The sequence below is a fragment of the Acomys russatus genome, chromosome 13 (genome assembly GCF_903995435.1).
Source record: "Acomys russatus chromosome 13, mAcoRus1.1, whole genome shotgun sequence".
NCBI classification, from domain to species: domain Eukaryota; kingdom Metazoa; phylum Chordata; class Mammalia; order Rodentia; family Muridae; genus Acomys; species Acomys russatus.
In genome coordinates this window covers 57,469,960-57,490,365 of record NC_067149.1, presented here as the reverse complement: position 1 = coordinate 57,490,365, position 20,406 = coordinate 57,469,960, and the positions used below count along the sequence as shown (strand labels likewise).

Below are 20,406 nucleotides of genomic sequence, written 5' to 3'. Positions count from 1 at the left end.
ATTCCACTTCTAGGGGATCCAGTGCCCTATTCTGACCTCTGAGCACACCAGCCTTCCATGTGGTGCACATAAATACATGAAGGCAAACACATACATAAAAGACAATGGCACAGTATTTTCCACATATTTGTAAACTTTATTATGCATATAATAATAATTCATGATCATATTAAAATCATAAAAAAGAAAAGTTTAATAGTATGGAAAGGAAATGCTAATAATGTGTGGTGATGGTTATAGTAATCATTTTCAATGCTTACTATAGAGGAATGTTAATTCAGAACATGGCTGCTTTGGCAAGAGATCACATCTAAAGATATTCTAGGTCTGTGTGATCTGGCTGGAATACAAACATAGCTTTAATTCAGGAGACAGAGGCAAACTGATCTGAGTTCAAGGCCAGTCTAGTATAGAGCAAGTGTCAGATAAAGAAAAACTTAGGTCCAGGTGTGGTGGCACACGCCTTTAATCCCAAATGAAGGTAAAGTTAGTTTGTAGAAGGAAGCACCACATTTGAAAGTGATGTCCAACTGAGTGGCAGAAAAGGTGATGAATCAGAGAAGATTTGACAGAATACGATATGCCCAACTCTCCTGACAAGAGAGAGGAGAGGGAAGTAAAAGAGGCAGCTTTACAGAGAGAGGAGGCCGTTTTTACCAGGACAATATTAGAGAGATGACTGCAGAGTGAGAAATCAGGGGAAGACAGAACGAGCCAGAAAATGAGAAGAAGCCAGCATAGTGGAGCAGATTGCTGAGTTAGTGTGAGGCCAAGTGAAGCCAGATTAAATAAGTCAGCCGGGAGAAGAGTTTGAGCCAGAACAGCTAAGTTGAAGCAGCCAGCTATGAGCTCAGAAAGAACGAGAAAGGGTGATCTTATTAAGCACTAAGTGTCAGAGGCTGAAAACATTCTAGGCCTAGGTTAGACTGTACAGAGGCTAGCCGCGTCCAGGACTAGGCCTAGGTTAGCAGAAGGAGGCAGCAATCCTCGGAGACAACAATTGAAATGGGTGAATAAAAGTTAATTTTACAGCCTACACTTGTCTTGATATCATATACTTTGAATGTTTATAATTTCTATTTGCCAATTATACCTCATTAAAGTTGGAAGAAGGGACAGAAAACACACCACTAAAAGATGTAACAATAAAAAAAAGTGTTTTTCTATTTCTTAAGTAACCACTGAATGTGGTGATTCTTTTCCCATTCTGTGAAACCAAGCCTTGTTATGTAGCTCCGGCAAGCCTCCACCTCACTTTAACCCTCTTGCCTCAGCATCTTGAGTGCTGAGTTTCTAGTGAAGACCACCAGACCAGGTGAAAAGGTTCTTACTTTGTTTTTTACACTGCATCTAATTTAACTTTCTACAACGCATATGTATAGTTTTGCAATAATGTATGTAATTATATATAACATATAGTAACATATTTATATAGTTTTATGATTAAAAAAATCCTATCATTTCTAGTCACTTACAACATGTAAATTCTTTGGCTGGGTCCTAATGTAATCTAGCTCTAAACTGTTTTCCAGACTTTATATTACTGAAGTCAAATGTTTTAACATAATTTTCCCGCCTCTGTTTCTCCAGCTATACTTGTTTTCTCTTCCTGGAATGAGCTTCCTCATTCTCTTTACCCCAGTTCAGTCTGTGGGTCATGATCTAGGTCGGTTCCATACGAAGTTTCCTAAGGCAGAAGGAACAGAATGTGGCATTACGCGGTTGGCACACACTGTACTTGGTGCAGGATCTACTAGCTCTCAGAGTAACTGTGAGAGCTTGGTGCTAACTACCTTCTAAATTTCCCCCATGTCACCCTGGGATTTGTAGCTGGCTGGTTCCAGCTCCATCTCAACAGGCTCTCCTTCCCCAGCCTCAGCAGCTCACATCTGAGTCGCAATCTTCACAGAAGTGTATCCTAAGAGAAGTAATAGTGATTCAGTGTCATTTGGAACTTATAGTCTGTATTTTATCTTCTCAGCAAAATGGTCTCATGGGGAAACCTGTTTGGTTCCACCTTCTTATTTACCACTTATGTGTCCTTGTACAAGCTCCTTAGTTTTTCCCAGTCATCCTTACTTTCACTGTAAAATCCTAAAAATAAGCTGTGTATGGTGACACATATCTACAGTCTTAGCATTTGGGGAAGCTGAGGCAGAATGACTGCTCGTTGTCTAAGGCCATCTTAGGTTACATAAGTCCGAGGATAACCTGGGCTACAAAGCCAGACCCTTCTCATAAATAAACAAAATAAAAATACAGGGGAAATAATTCTTATGGCTGTGTGAGGGTTAAAGAGAAAGGATAAGCCAGATGTGGTGGTGCACATCTGCAATTCCAGTAGTTGGGAAGTGAGATCATAAAAACAAACACACAAAAAGTATTTTTCGGCACTTATATAAATACATTGGGTGTTAAAAATACTTTTTAATATTTATTATTTTGCTTCACTTTCCAGAAATGCTCTTGACAAGAGAACCCCGAATTTGCTTTCTACATAGTCCTGAAAAAAAAGTTTGGGCGGCTAGTCATGCGGCTCATGCCTATAGTCCCAGCAAACAAACAACAACAAACAAACCAAGCACGCCTGGTGAGATGGCTCAGCAGATAAAGGTGTGTGCCACTAAGTTTGATGACCTGAGTTTAACCAATAGCCCCCCCCACCCCCATTGTGGACAGTGATTTGGCAAGTTGTTCTCTGGCCTTCACACATTCCTATTATATAAATAAGTGTAAAAACAAACAAACATACATTTAAAAAACCCCACAGAATAGTAACAGGAGCAAGATGAAGCTGGGATAGGCTATCAGCTCATTATGACTTCGTAGGGCTTAAGTGTTCTACACCTATGCTTTACTGGATATTATCCTGTTTGTCTTTTTAATCAAGCCTTTTGAAAGAATGGGATCTAGTCCTTTCCATTGTTTTCTTTCTATTTGTAACTCACTGAAATCTTGCCATTGTAAGACTGCTTTCTGTGAAACACTCTCTGCCAGTTTCTTGTTAAACTAAAGACAGCCTTTATAGTTTTTATAAAGGCCATCTTCATAAAGAGGACAGTTTCACTAGGCTTTGTTTGTTGCTTGAGACAGGGTCTCTCTTTGCAGTATAGGCTGGCTTCCAACTTACTTACTTTCTTTGTTTCTTTCTTTCTTTTTGTTTGTTTGTTTCTGAGACAGGGTTTCTCTGTGTAGCCTTGGCTGTTCTGGACTTGATTTGTAGACCAAGCTGGCCTTGAACTAACAAAACTCTGCCTGCCTCTGCCTCCCTGAGTGCTGGGATGATGGGCATGTGCCACCACACTCGGATGGCTTCTAACTTTCAATCCTTTTGCCACAGTCTCTTAAAAAGTGTTTCACTGTGCATGTGTTTGATCAGTGTGCGCACATATATGCCACATGTCGGGTATGGCGACAAGAAGAAGACAAATTTTAGAGGTCCATTGTCTCCTCGTGGGCCCCAGGATAGAACTCAGATCATCAGGATTTCAACCTGTTGAGCCATCATGCTGGTCCAGCCACAGCCTTCTCCCTCCCCGCTGAGGCAGGGTGCCTTTATGAAGCTCACGCTGGCCCAAAACTCTCAAAATGCTCCTGTCTCAATGTTTTTTGAAAAACAGGTATTTGTTATAGCTTTCCGTATCTTATTCCAACTAAATATTTTTGTGCTTCTATTTTATGCTAAGAACAATACCTGGCTTCTTTTAAGTTACCTGGTTGTAAGATCTTAGGGTGGCTATCTGGCCCATACCCTAAAAGGATGAGTTGTTGGATTTGGGGATCCAGCAGGAACTCAATCCCTCTCTGTGTGGATATTGTTAAGCTTTTTTTGGTCAATGCCGTGATTTTTCTGGGAACTGTTTTAATTATGTAGGCTTCAATGGAGATGAATTGGTATCTTCACTGTACTTTTTAATATTACTATAGTGGTTCTTCCAATGCCTGAACACAGTATGTCCCTCCAACAAGATCTTCACTAAATATTTTTCATGAGAATCTTATAATTCTGAGTCTACATCTTGTGTATTTTTTTCATGCTCTGTTAACTTATGCTTTAAAAGTTCATAGTCTTTGTTTGGTGTTGTGACCCATGCCTATAATTCCAGTCACCTGGAGGCTCAGGAGTTCAAGGTCATCCTCAGTTTGAAGTTAGTCTCTGGTATTTGAGACTCTTATTTTAACAAAACAACAACCAAGAAGTTAATATTCCTCTCTCTCTCTCTCTCTCCTCCCGTGTGTGTGTGTGTGTGTGTGTGTGTGTGTGTGTGTGTGTGTGTGTGTGTATACAGTGAGAGAGGAGATATGGGGAAATATACCCTTCAGTAAAGTAAATTTGTTCAATGGTTTTTCTTTACCCTGCTGGTCTGGTGTTTATCCTAACATTCAAGTGCCTCCGTTATGTGCCTCTGACTATCTTTAATTTAGCCTTATATCTATTTGGTAAACCCAGGTCTCTTACTGTGGGGAGGGTATACCCCTTTGTCACCAGAACACACCTTATTCATTAAATTTCCATGTCTCTGTTTATGCCATCTCCCCTGTAAAATAATCCTTTCATGGAAGGCATAGTGGCTCATACCTATAACCCAGTGCTCAAAGGATTGCCATGAGTCTGAGACCATAGCAGAGGCTGAGCTATATAGTGAGTTTCTGGTGAGCCTGAGCTACAAAGGGAGAACCTGTCTTTAAAAAAAAAATCTTTTCACTGAGTCTTTTATCACATATTAACCTTAATTATTCTAAGGAGGTTACAACTGTTCCCGAGATGCCTTCCCTTGGAAAATTACAGCTGGGCATGGTGGTGTACATCTTTAATCCTAACACTCAGGAGACAGAGGTAGGCAGATGTCTGTGAGTTCAAGGCCAGCCTGGTCTATATATCGAATTCCAGGACATTCATAGCTGTATAGTGAGACCCTGTCTCAAACCCACCACTCTAAATTGCTCTTACATCTCTTAACTAAGTTTTCCCTCTAGACTCTTTAAAATTTTTTAAAATTATAAATTATATGCAATAAATTGTTAGAGACTGGGTGTCAAAATGTTGCTTTGGCTGTCCTGGAACTTCGTATGTAGACTAGGCTGGACTTGAATTCACAGAGATCTGCTGGTCTTTTCCACCCGAATGCTGAGACTAAAGGCCTGCACCACCATCCAGGCTTTACTTATTTATTTTTTTTTAGGAGTGATCTCATCATGTTGTCCAGGCTGCCACTACCTTCTGACCTTTGAACTCTTTTAACCACCATTGTATGTCACTTAATCATTAATTCAGCCTTTACTTAGCTGTAAGCCATGGCTTATCTCCTACTTAGATCATATGCAGAGAAGATGGTCCCAGAATGGCTGTTAGCACCACACACAGGGAAGACACTACAGTTTGTCTAAGTCAATGAAGCGGCAATTAAGTCAGAGCTGTTGGAGTTTTGGTATGTACCATTGCATTTTTGAGTCTTTTATCCAGGAGAGAGCCACTCTCTGCACCTCTAGTCCAAGGACTCTCTAGTCGTTCCTTTCAATAAATCCCAACCCCTCTCCTTATGAAGGCTGAGATGCAGATCCTTTCAACTCTCCCCTCCACACTTCCAAAAACAGGCTTTTAGGTGGTTAACTTGTCCGCTCGGTGAAGCTGCAGTACCGCGTTCTGCCACGAGAGGACACGGAGCCGCCGGGCACTCTCCACTCAACTCTGCAAGGGGTCAAAGGCACCCCTCCTCTAAGCTGAGTGGCATCTGCTCATACAGCTTGAAGTCTTTGCCTGTCCTCACCTCCAAATGGGCTCCTTTTTTCCCTCTGAAAGATGGTCTGGAAGTACCTGGAGGCACACTCCATAATGGCTATCTTAAATGATTAAGCATTGGCAGTCCTAACAGATTGCCCGCCCCCCCCCCCCCCGTTTTTTTTTCAAGGTTTAAAGGCAGGAGAGTAGTAACAGAAATGTATTATCTTTCTAATCCACCTCAAGCTTGTTCCTTATTTCTTCTGACAATTAAAAAAGCCACCTAGGCAATGCCCACATCGATGAACCTCAACATGCTGCCTTGAAGGGCCAGAGTCCCTCCTTCAGTACTCGGCAAATGTCATGTCTTAAGGGGTAAATTCTTCTTCCTACACAGGAATCTCACTCATGGGATGGTCCACTCTAAGTGTGCCTTTCCGTCATTAATCTCATCTTTGTTATGTGATATCCACGTGAGTCCTTTTTAGTAGAAGCAGCTTCATGTTCAAAAGCTCAAAGAACACTGGAATAAAGCTTCGATTGTCCTGTTCAATGGCTGAGAGTCCTGGGTTGCTGCCACCTCAGGTCTCTAGTTTTCCAAAGTATGTTGTGTCTCAAAACAAAGCTACTTTGAAAAGAGAGATGGGGGTGGGGTGGGGAGAAGAGACTTGGAGTTAAATCAGCTAGGTCTCTGGTGTGACTTAAAGATAACGCTGTACTACCAAAGTAGAAAATACTTATTTTATGTGTGTAGGTGTTTTGCCTGCATGTGTGTGTGTGTGTGTGTGTGTGTGTGTGTGTATGTATGTATGTATGTATGTGTGCACCCTGTGTGTGCTCTGAGCCCATGGAAGTCAGAAGAGGGCATCAGATCCCCTGGAACTGTTGTTACAGATGGTTATGAGCTTCCATGTGGGTGCTGGGAATCGAGCAGTCAGTACTCTTAGGCGCCCCGAAAACACCTTTAACATTTTATTACATTTTATTTATTTGTGTGTGTGGCGTGGTGGGCGACGGCATATGTTGGTCTAAGGACAACTCTTAAAGGCGGTTCTCTGCTCCTCAGTGGCCCTTTACTTGTTGAGCCATCTCGAGGGCACGCGAGATGCCCTCTTGGTTGCATTTACCATAAAAAGAGCCACTCGTGTAGAGTCTTTCAAGGACTAAGCCATAGAGGAATGTCTGACAACCCAAGTGCAATTTTCCTAAAAGTACCTGTACCTTCCCTCTCAAGAGAAGCCAGTATTTTGGATTCCGGAACCTTCTTACATAGTGATTGCAGCAGTCTCCGAACGCCGTGTTTGCATTTCACGAGCGTGGGGGTTTATGGGAGGAGCCTCCTGTGCCTGAGGAGAGACCCCGCCCCCCACCCCGCTCGGGCGGGCGCAGCAAGCCGCTGAGACGCGTGCGGACCCGGCGGGCGAGCAGGTCGGGAGCCGGCTCGCGGTGACGAGCGCTGAGGGGCGGGCAACGCGCGGCCCCGCCCGGCGCCCCCGCCCTCCGCCCTGCCCTCGCCTGTCTCCTCCTTTCCCCCCGGGCTCCGCTGAGTTCATTCACTGGGATTGGTTTCAAGTGACGCCATCTCTTTATTTTTAAACCAATGACCTCATCCGCGCTTGAAGTTTCCTGACCAGGGACTCTTTCTCTCTCCCCAACCCCCACCCTACCCCCCCTGGTCCCCTCCTGCGGGCATCACCGTTTGGGGGGGCTTCATCCCAATTCCAACCACTTGCCCACCCCCCTCTCCGCTTTTCCCGCGCGGACCCCCAACTTTACCTCCTCAACTTCTTCATCCCTGTCGTCGACATTTTTTCCCCTTCTTCCTTTTCGGGGGGCGGTGGAAGAGAAAGTGAAGAAAAGTTGCAAACGCCCGGGCTCTCGCTAAGCTCTCCGCCCACCCCTCCGAGGAGAAGCGGCGGCGGCGAGGAGGACGCGGGAGCGACGGCCCGGCGACGCGGTGACAACGCTCGCTCCCCCTCAGAGCGAGCCTGGAGCCCGGCGGGCCCCTCAAGTAAGTGTGCGCGGCGGGCCGCGGGCCGGCGGGGAGGCGCGTCCGCACCGCGTGCCGGCCGCCGCGCGCTCTCCCCCGGGTCCGGCGAGCCACGGCGGCCCTGGCGGCCGCAGCGTTGCCGGCGGGGGGTGGGTGGGGGTGTAGGCCGCGCTGGGTGGGTGGGGGGTCGGCTCGCCCGAGCCGCGGGGTCCCGGCACCTGGGCGGCCGAAGCTGCTCCCTTTCAGACTGTTACACAACGCGCCTGCCAAGTGGGGCCCCGGCCTGACTGGTCCCATTATCCCAAATTCACCTTGAGTGTGGGCAGCGAGGCCACCTGGGGAGTGACGGTGTCGCTTCCGTAAACTCACCGCCCCCCCCCCCACTTCCCCAAGAAAAAATCCACCCCCAAACTTCAGCTTTCATTCTGGGACTCCCGTCATCGTGTTGGGGGAAAACCGTGCGTCGTCGGCGACTTCTTTATTTATAGTGGCCGTAAAATGTGAGAAATTAAAAACAAACAGAACGGGGAGACAAGGGACGGTCTGTGTGCATCGTGTAGTTTCATGTAAGGAAAAACAGAGTGGAAAGTATATGCAGACTCTGTTAAGAGCGGGTGATGGGCTCGTTTCCTACCGAAAGCTGATAATAAAGTTGGGGGAAAGTACAAGCAGATCCTAAAATGAATGACTACTGAACTTCGAACGAACTTTCTTAAACGCCTGTTGCAAAGATCGTGCTGTTTTGAAGTCCTGGGTGTCTCAGATTGTTTGGAGAACACACACCTCTAATCAGCCCATGATTAGAGAGGAAAAACCTGTTGCGTAATTTCATTTGCTGTGGGGTTGGCTGTGCTGTCCCCATGAACCAAGGGGAAGTGAGTTAAGATGAGGGTTTAAAAACCAACCTCTGAAGTTTTTAAGTTTTTATTTACACAGTGCTCTGGCTGCCACTTTGCCTTAAAAGATTATAAGTAAATACTTCGCTCTTAGAAGTGAATCAAAACTCGAGCCTGTTGGGAAAATGATCAGGTATGTCTCTCTCTCTCAAAGCCTTTTTAGCCACTCTGTGGAGCTGATAATGCATACAGTTGACAACTGCTTCCTCAAAAGACCTGCACTTTTTCATCTCCCTTAAGAAGAGACTTAAGGTAAAATTTCAAGAGAAGGAAAAAAAAAAAAGCTTAACAATCAAGTTAATTATGTTTTAATTACTGGAGAATCACCTATATTGGTGGGCACAGTTTGGGAGGTTATGATTAAGATTTTTAGAATTTTGTATTTAGTGAAGACTAGTAGCTTGGTGAAGTAAGTTGAAAACTGAAGTATTTGTGACTTTGTGTATTTTAGTAAAAATGTGACTAGGCATTGCAAAGGGGTTTTGTCTTTGTTTTAAAAATAAAATTGTAGAATTTACTTTTTGAAGACAATGTGGAAAGCTGGTATTAAGTTTTTGGTTTAACATTTACCATTTTATGTGCAAATTCAGAACTGCAACTTGAATTAGTTCTTAGGTGCAGTAATTTGTGTTTATCAGAGTTGCACATGGAAAGAAAATTAGAAATAAGTTTATTTTGAATTTTAGCAATTAGTGAATACGTTGATGTTTTAAAAGTACAAACTGTTGGCAGTGATATTTACAGTTTTTTGGTTTTGTTTTAATCTCTGGTATGTCAGCAACGCAAGTGAAATACTTGTCTTAAAATTGTGCTGATTTTACTGTAGTGCTTCATTTGGTAAACAGGGCCAGGAACAGAAGTACACAATCACCCACTCCCTCCCCGCCCCTCACTCCCTTCAGTTCAGAAGTTCTTATCCTTTGGTTCAGTGTGGTGAATGTAATTGAGTATCTATAAAATTAAAATGTTAATATGAAATTGGGGGTTCCTGGTCTATTTGGTCAAAGGCTAAGTGAGAAGGGAGCAAAAAGGAAGATCCTGGTAACCCAATTACCCTGCCCCTTTTTCTTACACATTAAAAAAGAGGAGGCTAAGTTAGCTAGTTTAAGAGTAGTCTGGCTGGGGTTAGGTGAGGCCCTCGATGTCAACCCCATTCCCTTCCCCTGTGTGAAAAGGGTAGGTCTGAGAAGGTTGCAGAGAGCTTTGCCTTGAGTTAAGAGGACAGGAATGATGCTAGGGCTTTAAAATGTGCTTCCCCCGCCCCATAACTGCCTGAATTAGGAAACTGAGTTTCATAGAATTTTCATTATTTGGGGTTAATATATTGAAGAAACCAGTTTATGTAACTATTCATTATTAAGCTTTTTCTATTTTCAGTCAATCATAAAGTCCTGTCAAATAGTTTGTTTTTAATTTACCACTGTAATATATCCTAGAGTCTTGTGTGTTTCTGGTATTTCTGACAAAGAAAGTTTTCTGTTGTATCCTTACCTGCACTAATAATTTCTTGAACAGCAGTGTTTTGTTTTGTTTTTTTTTAAATGGTTTGAGTTCTCAAACAGAAGAGATCATAATTTGAAGAAGTAGGTTAATATAGGGAAGTCTCACTTGGATTAAAATCCTCCCAAAGGATAACCAAGGGCAACAGAAAACAAGCTTTACAACATACTTCAGCAGAGTGAACATGTTAAAAAGACTTCATAGGGAACAGAATACAAGTGATTCTTAATCGTCTTTAAAGTAATAACTACATAAGACTATAAAACTGGGACTGATATTCACTATCATAAAAGAAAAATCTTACTTAATGTTGGTTTAAGCAAAATCATAAAGTAAATCTTGCCCAAAGCTACATATATTTCAAAGCCAGATGTCATTTACCCATGATTTACTTGTGGGTAATTCGTTATTTTTATACATTTCTTTCATTCAGATAGATAAAGTATTGGCTTTGTGGAGAGGAAGGGTCCTGAAGACTGCCTGAAGGTGAAGAAGTTGTACTGTATGACTGGAGAAAACAAGAGTGGTTCAAAAAAAGGATCTTAGGCAGCATTGAGGACAGGCACACACAAAAGAATTAATAAAAACGCTTGCCAGGGGTAAGACCAGTATAGGAGGAAATGGTATACATCTTGGTGCGAAAGGAAAGGGGCATAAAGGAAAATAGCCCTCGGTACTTCCAACAACAAGAAGAGAATAATAAAATGTCACCTTCCCGATTGGTACTAGTTAATTATGTAGGTCTCTTGTCACAAAAAGTCAGCTTTTTTTGTTACCAAAAAAATCCCTGCCGGGCAGTGGTGGTGCACACCTTTAATCCCAGCACTCGGGAGGCAGAGGCAGGTGGATGTCTGTGAGTTTGAGGGCAGCCTGATCTACAGAGCTAGTTCCAGGACAGACAGATGTTATGTAGAGAAACCCTGTCTTGAAAAACCAAACCAAACCAAACCAAACCAATTAACCAAACAAAAAACTCATAATCTCTAGTGGTGAGGGAATGGATTATCATGATTATATAGGTATATGTAAGTATAAAACTTAATTCCCAGAGTTAAGTTTAAAGTAGATGGACTCACTGCAGTTTCATGGCCCATTTTGAGTTGGGAGGGATAAATCATAAAATGTTGAAGTTATTAACCAGATTTCCAAATTGACTCACATGAAATCAAGACACACTATTTATTTTGTTTTATTTATTTATTTATGTTTGAAATCAGGGGTCTCATTTTGTAGCTCTAGCTGTCCTGGAACTCAGCTCACTATTTAGATCTGGCGGCCTCACACTCACAGAGATCTGTCTGCCTGTTTTCAGAGTGCTGAGCACCACCATGCCCCCTGGATAAGGCATCCTATTTACAAGTTTTGGACCCAGGTCTATGCCCTTAAGGATTGGGATCGAAGATTATAAGAATACTTTCTCTCTCTCTCTCTCTCTCTCTCTCTCTCTCTCTCTCTCTCTCTCTCTCTCTTTCTGTGTGTGTGTGTGAGAAAAGTCTTGTCAGATGACTGGTAATAAAACAAATATTAAGGAAAATATAGAAGCTAGTTACAGTCCCAGTTACTCTTCTATTATTACTCTTCATTAGTTGATTAATTAATTTGAGACAGGGTACCATGTATCTCAAATTACAATGATGTTGAACTTCTGACCCCTCACCTCCCAAGAGCTGGGATTACAGGCCTTTACCATTACTCTCTGGGTGCCAGTAGATATTGAGCCTAGGGCTTCAAACATGCTAGGCAAGTACTTTACCAATTGAGGTATAGGTTCATCCCCATCCTAGCTATTCTGAATAACTTATTTTGATTATGATATTCTAATGACTTTTTTTTTTTTTTTTTTTTTTTTTTTTTTTTTTTTGAGAGAGCATCTCATATGGCTTAGGGTGATCTAAAGCTCAGTATGTAGCTGAGGCTGGCCTGGAGGTTGTGATCCTGCTGTCTGTACCATTGAAGTAGTGGGATTACAGGTATTGCCCTATGCTTTTCTTTTTTTCTCTTTTTTAAAAGATAGGGTCAAGATACTATAGCCCAGGCTAGCTTGAAACTGAGTATGTAGCCCAGGCTGACCTTGATCTCACAACCTCTGGAATACTGGTCACAAGCCGCAAGATTTCCCTTAAGCATTCTATAAGAAACATTGCATCACCTTTCCCACTTCTTTACACTTTAAAAATTTGGTTAAATAATTGAAATTGAGAAAAAGAATTTTATAAAATGTCCCTTTCTTTAAAAAAAAAAAAAGATTTACTTTTATGTGTTCATGTGTATGTGTGTGCGTTTGTGTGAATATATGTTGTGTGTACAGGTGGCTGAAAAGGCCAAACGAGGGTATCAGATCTCTAGGAGCTGGATTTGGAGTTCTAGGTGGTAGTGAGCCATCAGACATGGTGCTGGGAACTGATCTGTAGTCCCCTGAAGGAGCAGGAAGTGCCCTTATCACTGAGCCATGTGATGGCTATGGAGGGCCATAAAGTGCTTCTATTGTGTAGCTCTGTAGAAGAAATATCTTCAAAATTATTCTATATGTTCGTAACTGGGTTTTCTGCATGTCATATTCTGACACATAGATAAGCATATGAAAAATTTTATGGCAAGAAAGGAAAATATTTTATTCTTTCTTTCTATCTATCTATCTATCTATCTATCTATCAATCATCTATCTGGTTTTTCGAACTCACAATGATCCACTTGCCTATGCTTCTCCAGTGTTGGGATTAAAGGCATGCATCACCATACCTGGCCCCAAATTTTTATTCTTGACACGGTATCATTGTGTAACCGTGGCTGGTCTGGCCTGGAACTTGCTATGTAGATCAGGCTATTCTCAAACTTGTGGCAGTTCCCTGACCCCTGCTTCTTTAGTGCTGGACTTGTAGGTATAAGCCACCACATCAGGCAAGTGTTTCCTTGATTTTTCTCTAGAACTATTGTATTTAGAAAAGATTTTTGAGCAGGAAGGTTGTGGAGCACACATTTAATCGTAGCGGGAGGCAGAGGAAGATGAATCTTTGTGAGTTGGAGGCCAGCCTAGTCTACAGAGAAGAGGGTTCCAGGATAGCCTGGGTTACATGGAGAAACTCTGCTGCAGGGAGTGGGGGGAGAGAGGAGAAAGAGATAGATTTGTGGATACAAATGGTAGGAATCTGTAGTTGTGTGATCAAAGTTAACCGGAGATAGCCCACTGGGTAAAGCCATGGTTGTCCAAAATACCTGCAAACTTGGCAACCTGAGTTAGCTACCTAAACTCAGCAGGTACTGGATTAGTTGCAATGCTGAATCTGACTCTACATGAATTTTTTTTTTAAATTCTGTAATATGAAATATCTACTGGTCCATCTTGTGATTCTTACAAATTTTGACCCCTGTTTCAGTTTATAATATGCATGGTCATTTAGAAAGTAATGGTTTACTAACCTTTCACTCAAACCTAACGTTTGATTATTCAGTATTAAGCAAGTACTATTCCTTTATATGACTGTTAGTCTCATCCAAAAGTCTTTAAGAGTCTGAAAGGACTCCTGAATTCTGAGTTTTATTATTGGCTCTAAGTATTATCACTTTTGAAGAGAGAGCCTTCACTTCATTCGCTTTGGAGAAAATGAATAACTCCAGTTGTTTGCAAGTTATCCTTTTAAACCGGAGTGGAGTTCATTACTCAAACAGTTGCCTAAGTGTTTTCCCTGAAGTCAGGCATTGTACTTAGGTGTGCAGCGGGAGTGCTCCCTGACCTCCTCATCTCAGCACACACAACGTTAAGGTGCACTGTGCCCACATGTTCATACGCATTTATAAATTCACATTCTTTTTTTTTTTCTCTCTTGAATGACAAGAGGGTAGAGAGGATCACATACTTTAGTGTTACTTGGTCTCTTCAACTGAGAGGGAGGCTGTTGACTTTATTTCTAGAGAACACTGAGGGATGACTGAAAACAGACTGTAGAAAGAAACCATGAGCCAGGCTCAGTGTCGCATGCTTGTAATCCCAGCACTCAGAGAGGCAGAGGCAAGTGGATCTCTGTGACTTTGAGTCCAGTCTGGTCTACAAAGCAACTCCAGAACAGCCAAGGCTACACAGAGAAACCCTATTCCCCCCCCCCCCCTAGTGGTTAAGAGGCCTGACTGCTCTTCCAGAGGACCTGGGTTCCATTCCCAGCACCCACATGGCAGCTCTCAGCTGTCTGCAACTCCAGTTCTAGAGGATCTGACACCCTCCCACTAATGCACATAAAATAAAATTAAATACATTTAAAAGGTACAAAAATTAATATAAAAAGAAAGAAATTATGAGATAAGATTGGATATTTATATCTTAGTATTTTGCTATACTCCTGGCTTGTGGTCAGAGAATGGATCTAAGTATTGAAGAAGAGGGCTAGTGGAGACTGCAGGGTGTGTGGATACTGGATAGGAGCACAGCAGTACAGGGATGGGTGGAGCAAGAGTCAGAGATAAACATCAAGTAGGTTAAGGTTAAAATGACTGACTACTGTTTTAATTTCTTAGGAGTACTCAAACTGTTCTATCCTGCGCATTCAGCTACAGTTGGGAGACTCAGCAGTGTTTTAAGTGTGAAGAATTAGGCTCCAGCCATCAGTGTTGGCAAATATTAACTAGGAAAGCTTGAAGATCTAAATTCAAGAATGAAATTTTATTGCTTTGTTTTTTTCTTAATAAGCGGTTAGGACTAAAGAGGACAGAGGATTAGTCCAGATAGATAACACTAATCAATTTGTTATTTATGGGTACTATTCCTAAAAAGGATTTGAAATGGCAGAAGAAAGGGCAAAGTCAATACTCAAGGCCAAACTTTATTCTAAGTATCATTTTTATCCTAGGTTTTTTTTTCTTTTGATGGCATTTATTTAATAAAGCCATATAGTCAGTCAAGCTATGGCCACTGAGAAGTAATTAAATTGATTTCCTGTACAGAAGCAGTGCATCTCTCTCTCTCTTTCTCTCTCTCTCTCTCTCTCTCTCTCTCTCTCTCTCTCTCTCTCTCTCTCTCTCTCTCTCTCTCTCTGTTTTCAGTTGCGTGCCGTGTAAACAGAATATATGTATGTATGGAAGTGAGAGTAAGCAAGAAAACCACAGCATGCCACAGGGGGAAATACTTTTAACTCAAATCTGCCTTCAGTTACACTAGCAGAGACTTAAACCATAAGCCATTTATACTTAAGCAGTTCAGGGTTCAGTCAAGGTCTTAGCATCAGTTAAGCTGCTTAGCAGTGTCATCAAGCGCCCCTGTTCTCTCCAGGTCTTGAGTCTGTCATCCTTTTCTTGTTTCCTTAGTATCCTGATATTTTTTGTTGCCTGATCACAAAATGGCTGCTTTCGTTCAGACCTCACATCTCTTTTCAAGACAGAAGGGAAGAAGAGGGTAGAGCAAATGGTCCTTCTCATCACACCTGCCTAATCACACTCTTAAGCCTCATGTGGTTGGCAGCTCTTGGGAGACGAATGAAGGAGGGCTGCAAGTTCAGAGACACAGTGGTTTATATAGTGAGTTCTAGGCCAGCCTGTGCTGTATTGAGGCCCTGACTCACAAAATCAAAAACCAAACCATACTAAAACTCAACAACAACAACAAAAAACCTCAACAAAATGTTTTATAGAAGTTCTTGTCTGGTTTCCTCACACGTCTCATTTGCTTGAATTATTTTACAGGATTGCCTCCACTCAGCAGAGAGATGTTGGCAATGAATGTTGAGGGAAGGGAGGTGGGTGGCTTAGTGTGTGTTATGTATCACCTGGCCGAGGCATATAACTTCACCTTGAAATTGGGATTCGGTTAGCGTTTTGGAGGGGAGGAAAGGTCTGTTGAGTAGTTAACTGTGTGCCTGCTGTAGATAGGAAGAAAAGGGAGCAGTGGTAACTTGTGAAACAATTGTCTGTATGCTGGAGACTGTTCTAGTCCCTCCTAAAACACTGCATCTATTTTCTTTCTTATTTTAGATTAGATATACAGGCTTCTATTCCAGTTAGTTGTAGGGTTAATTTAGAAACACTTGAGCTTAATATTTTTCAACTCTAAAACAGTATTACATTTGATAATCTCTGAGGTAACTTTTAATATATTTTTTATTGTGTGTGTGTTAGTGTCAGCATGTGCATTAGTGTCAATGTGTGTGTTAGAGTTGGTGTGTGTGCTAGTGTTACTGTGTGTACATGTGTCAGTGTGTGTGTGTGTGTGTGTGTGTGTGTGTGTCTTTGCTTGTGCATGGTTCTTTGTGGAATCAGCTCTCTCCTCTCAATTTTGCATGGGTTCTGGGGATCAAACTCAGGTTGATCTACTTAGAAGCCTTTTCTTTCTACTCCAGCTCTTTCAAAAGTGTGTGATGAGCCCAGACTAATGTGGCGAGCGCCTTTCCTAGCGGAGCCATCTTGCCAGCCCTGAGATAATTCTTTTATCTTTTGCTCTTCTGACCACTTAGCATTTTATCATCAGAAGAGCGGACAGGATTGGAGAGGATATGGTACTGTGTAGTCATCTTGATTGCTGGGTGATGTTGCCAACGAAGGATGGTAAAGGTTAAAATTACTTAAAGTGAAGTTTTGGCTTTTGATAGTCATTCATTACTTTTCTAAATTTTCATTGAAAAAGAAAAAGTAATTACGCTTATTAATTTTTGTGACATTTTACATGCTGTGCAAGTGCTTTACTACTAAGCTATAACTCGGCATCTATATCTTTATTTTTAGGAAAGATATATGTGTATAGTCTATAAATACCTTCAGTACAGACTTCTGAGGAAATGTCTTCCTGTCCAACATAAGATGTATTTTAGGCACCATTGTGGGAAACCTGGTCCACTCTGGCCTTTTTTGGACATTTTTTATTTGGTGATAGCATTTATGCTGCATATTTTCTTGGATAAGATAAAAGAATAACTAATGGCAGGTGATTCCTTCTGCCTTGTATTTAAAAACTGCACTTCAGTGAAGTGGGACAGTTGTATCAGGTGCCATAGTGTGCCTTCCATTTAGTTTCATAGAATGAACTTGGTTCTTCACATGGACTTTTGTCAAAAGTTATATGAGCTTGGATACACAATGAGCTGAAAATCATATTTTAAACTCTAGTATGTTGTGAAATACTGTACTGCTTTAGAGTTTTTAAAAATAAGCCCCAAACTACTAATCTTATACCAAAAGCAATTTTATAGACGTACATTTTACTTAATGCATGTTTTTTGTGGTGATGGGGATTGTTCCAGGACCTTGTAATATAGGCCTGTGTTTTACCATAAAGCTTTACCTCACTAATACTATTCCTCCTCCTCCTCGTCTTTTTTGGTTTTTGATTTGGTGGAGACAGGGTCTCTCTGTGTAAACCTGGCTAGCTTTGAACTACTGACTTATAGGATTGTGCTACCATGCCTGGCTTTATTTTTCATTTGCGAGTCTCATAAATTTCCCAGGCTGGTCTTGAGTTTGCTCTATAGCCCAGGCAGGCTTGAAACTTGGGATTCTTCTGCCTCAGCAACCCGAGTGGCTATAATCCCAGGCAAGTACTGTGTCTGGTTTTCTGGTACATTTTGTTTGTGGTTTTATCAGTATTTGGAGAACTTTAAGCTGTATGCCATCAACTTAGCTATTTAAAAACCAAAAACTTTTTTGCAATTTGAGTTGCAATTTTTAAGAATAAGCTGTATATGTACTTAAAGACTGCTTTAAGTGGTATAAGGAGATATCTAATTCCATTACCACGTGGTTTTTTTGTTTGGTTTTGGTTTTGGTTTTTCAAGACAGGGTTTCTCTGTGTAGCCTTGGCTGTCCCGGACTCGTTTTGTAGACCAGGCTGGCCTCGAGCTCACAGCGATCCGCCTGCCTCTGCCTTCCTAGTGCTGAGATTAAAGGCCACCACGCCTGGCTCCACTTGGTTTCTAAATGTTACCTAGAAGCTACTGAAACTCTTTTAAGTGTGTAATTAAAGCAGTTATTTACATTTTATCCTATAAATGATTTAAGAATCTGGTTAATGTAAATATTCATGAAGTTTAAGTTTTATAGCTTCCTAGTTTTATAATAACAGTAGTCATGTATAGTACAAAATCCCATTCTTTTGACTTCCCTTAAGTGATTTTTGTGGCAAATAAATGCCCACCCTCCCTATACAGTAGGTTTTAAATAGTCTGGACTATATGAGACTCTGTCTTAAAAAAGAAAACAACCTGAGAATAACCACTAGCAAATTATGTGGGAAAGGACTTATTTATTATTTGCTTTTATTGATTGAAAAGTTTATTCGTGCTGTTATGACCAGAGTAGCAATGAATATGGATGAGCAAGTGTCTCTGTATTTTGGCATGTGCCCAAAAAGTGGTGTAGCTGCCCGTACTGTATACGTTCCCTCCCCTCCGGCAACTCCTGCATCCTTACCGCCGACCGCTGTTTCCTCCTATATGTATGTCATTTCACTCTCTCCTTTGTCTACTTAGTGCTGGCACTATGTGCGTGGGTGTAGGGCTATCTTCTGGAGTGTGGGTAGCTTCTGAGGGCCACACCTCTGAAGAAAACTGACTCCCCTCTCTTCCAGCAGCCGTCAGTTACCGTGTAGTACTCTGTTCTTGTACAAGTTTTGTGTCTCTTTAAGTCTCTAATGTCTACATCTGTTCCAGGCTTCCTCTCTCGCTGAGGCACTCTGTAGAACTTTCCTGCCATGACGTCACAGTCAGGTTTGTGGTGTATTGCCCATGGTCAGAGACGTGGTTTCTCACCCTTCCCGAGTCTGCGGTTCTTTAATACATACAGCTTCTCATGTTGTGGTGACCCCCAACCATAAAAGTATTCTACTTTATAACGGTAATATTGCTGCTATTATGAATTTTAATGTAAATATCTGATATGCGACCCTTGTGAAAGTGTCCTTTGCCCCGCAGAGGGCTTTCAACCCACAGGTTGAGAACTGCTGAGTTAAAGGGATATTTGTCAGGAAGGCACACGTCCAAATATTTTTTGCCACTCTGAAGTAGTCGGTAGACTAAAAAGCCTAAGGTCTTGACAGTCAACTACTTTACTATCTGCTATTTTATTTTGAACTGCTTAGTCTCCATTTTTCTACTTTATTGGGCCTTTCAATAAAATGAACTCATTTTCATAAGAGTTCTGGTTTTTTTTTTCTCCTTTATGGTTATGCTTTGAGGCAGATGCTGTTGGCTAGAAATAGCACTATTGTAATCTTGTAAGACAACTAATAGTTATAAGGCTTGGATGATGTCTTTTTTATCCTTTTTTTGTGTGTATGTGTGTATGTGTGTGTAGTTGTGTTAGGGTATACATATGTACTTTGTGTGTGTGTGTGTGTGTGCTTATAGTTGTGTTAGGGTATACATATGTACTTTGTGTGTGTGTGTGTGCGTGTAGTTGTGTTAGGGTATACATATGTACTTTGTGTGTATGTTGGTCTGCGTGTAGTTGTGTTAGGGTATACATATGTACTTTGTGTGTATGTGTGTGTGCGTGTAGTTGTGTTAGGGTATACATATGTACTTTGTGTGTATGTGTGTGTGCGTGTAGTTGTGTTAGGGTATACATATTTACTTTGGTCTGAGTAAGACAGACTATTCTCCTTTCCTTTCTCTAAGTCACTGCCACCAGTAAGACTGAGCGACGTCCTAAAGGTGGATTGTGGTAAGTTTATTGCAGAAAGCGGGAACACTTCAGGGATAAGCTAAAGATGATCGTTTCCAATATTAATAGACACTTGCTGGCCAGTGATGTCCTGGCCACCTTTGGCCAGAGTTTGTTTGTATAGTACCTCAGGGAGTTGGAGAAGGAAGGCCTCATGAACTCCTCCTTGGCTTCTAGGCATTGCCTCTGGGGGATCTTTCCTTTCCGCTCTTTACAGCACCATTATATATCTGCAGATACATTTCATTCCTCCTGTGGATGACGAGGAAGTCATGTCCTCTAAAAGTGCTTGAGGAAAAAACTTTGCATGTAGGCATAATGTTGTTATGTAACTCAAATGCTGATTTCTATACACCCCATGTCTGGTTGCAGTTCTTGTTCTGAGAATCTCCTGTCTAAATGTTGTGTAAATACTGCTCCCCAATTGACCCCTGATATGCCAATAAAGCAGCTTATAGCCAATTGCTGAAGAGGGGAGAGAAGAGTGCTGGACATCCTGCCAGCCAGGGGAGGAAGAGTTAGAAGGGGAGGTAGGAGACTGACCAGGAGCAGAGATTCAGGAGGCATCAGGAGAGAGGTGCTGGAGCAGGAAAGCTACAAAGTGCAAGTATCTCTGGGATGCACGCTGGGAGGAAGCCAAATCAGCTTAGAGGGGTAAGAATAGTGTA

At 41.8% G+C, this 20,406-nt stretch overlaps 2 protein-coding genes across 2 annotated transcripts in view; one reads left to right on the top strand and one right to left on the bottom strand.

The window, feature by feature from the left end:
- Positions 1-686: 686 nt before the first annotated feature.
- Positions 687-18,769, bottom strand: LOC127197727 (serine/arginine repetitive matrix protein 1-like). Its single transcript, XM_051155684.1, has 5 exons — positions 18,659-18,769; positions 7,496-7,956; positions 5,769-5,815; positions 1,794-1,918; positions 687-1,687 (listed from the first exon to the last, which is right to left on the bottom strand). The coding sequence occupies exons 1-4, from the start codon at positions 18,767-18,769 to the stop codon at positions 1,884-1,886; spliced, it is 654 nt and encodes a 217-aa protein (XP_051011641.1). The 3' UTR covers positions 687-1,687; positions 1,794-1,883.
- The window catches only part of Dusp16 (dual specificity phosphatase 16), a 65,900-nt gene continuing 53,076 nt past the window's right edge, over positions 7,583-20,406 (top strand). The window contains exon 1 of the mRNA XM_051155483.1: positions 7,583-7,730. The gene's annotated coding sequence lies outside the window, so the exon portion shown is untranslated. The remainder of the gene's footprint in view (positions 7,731-20,406) is intronic.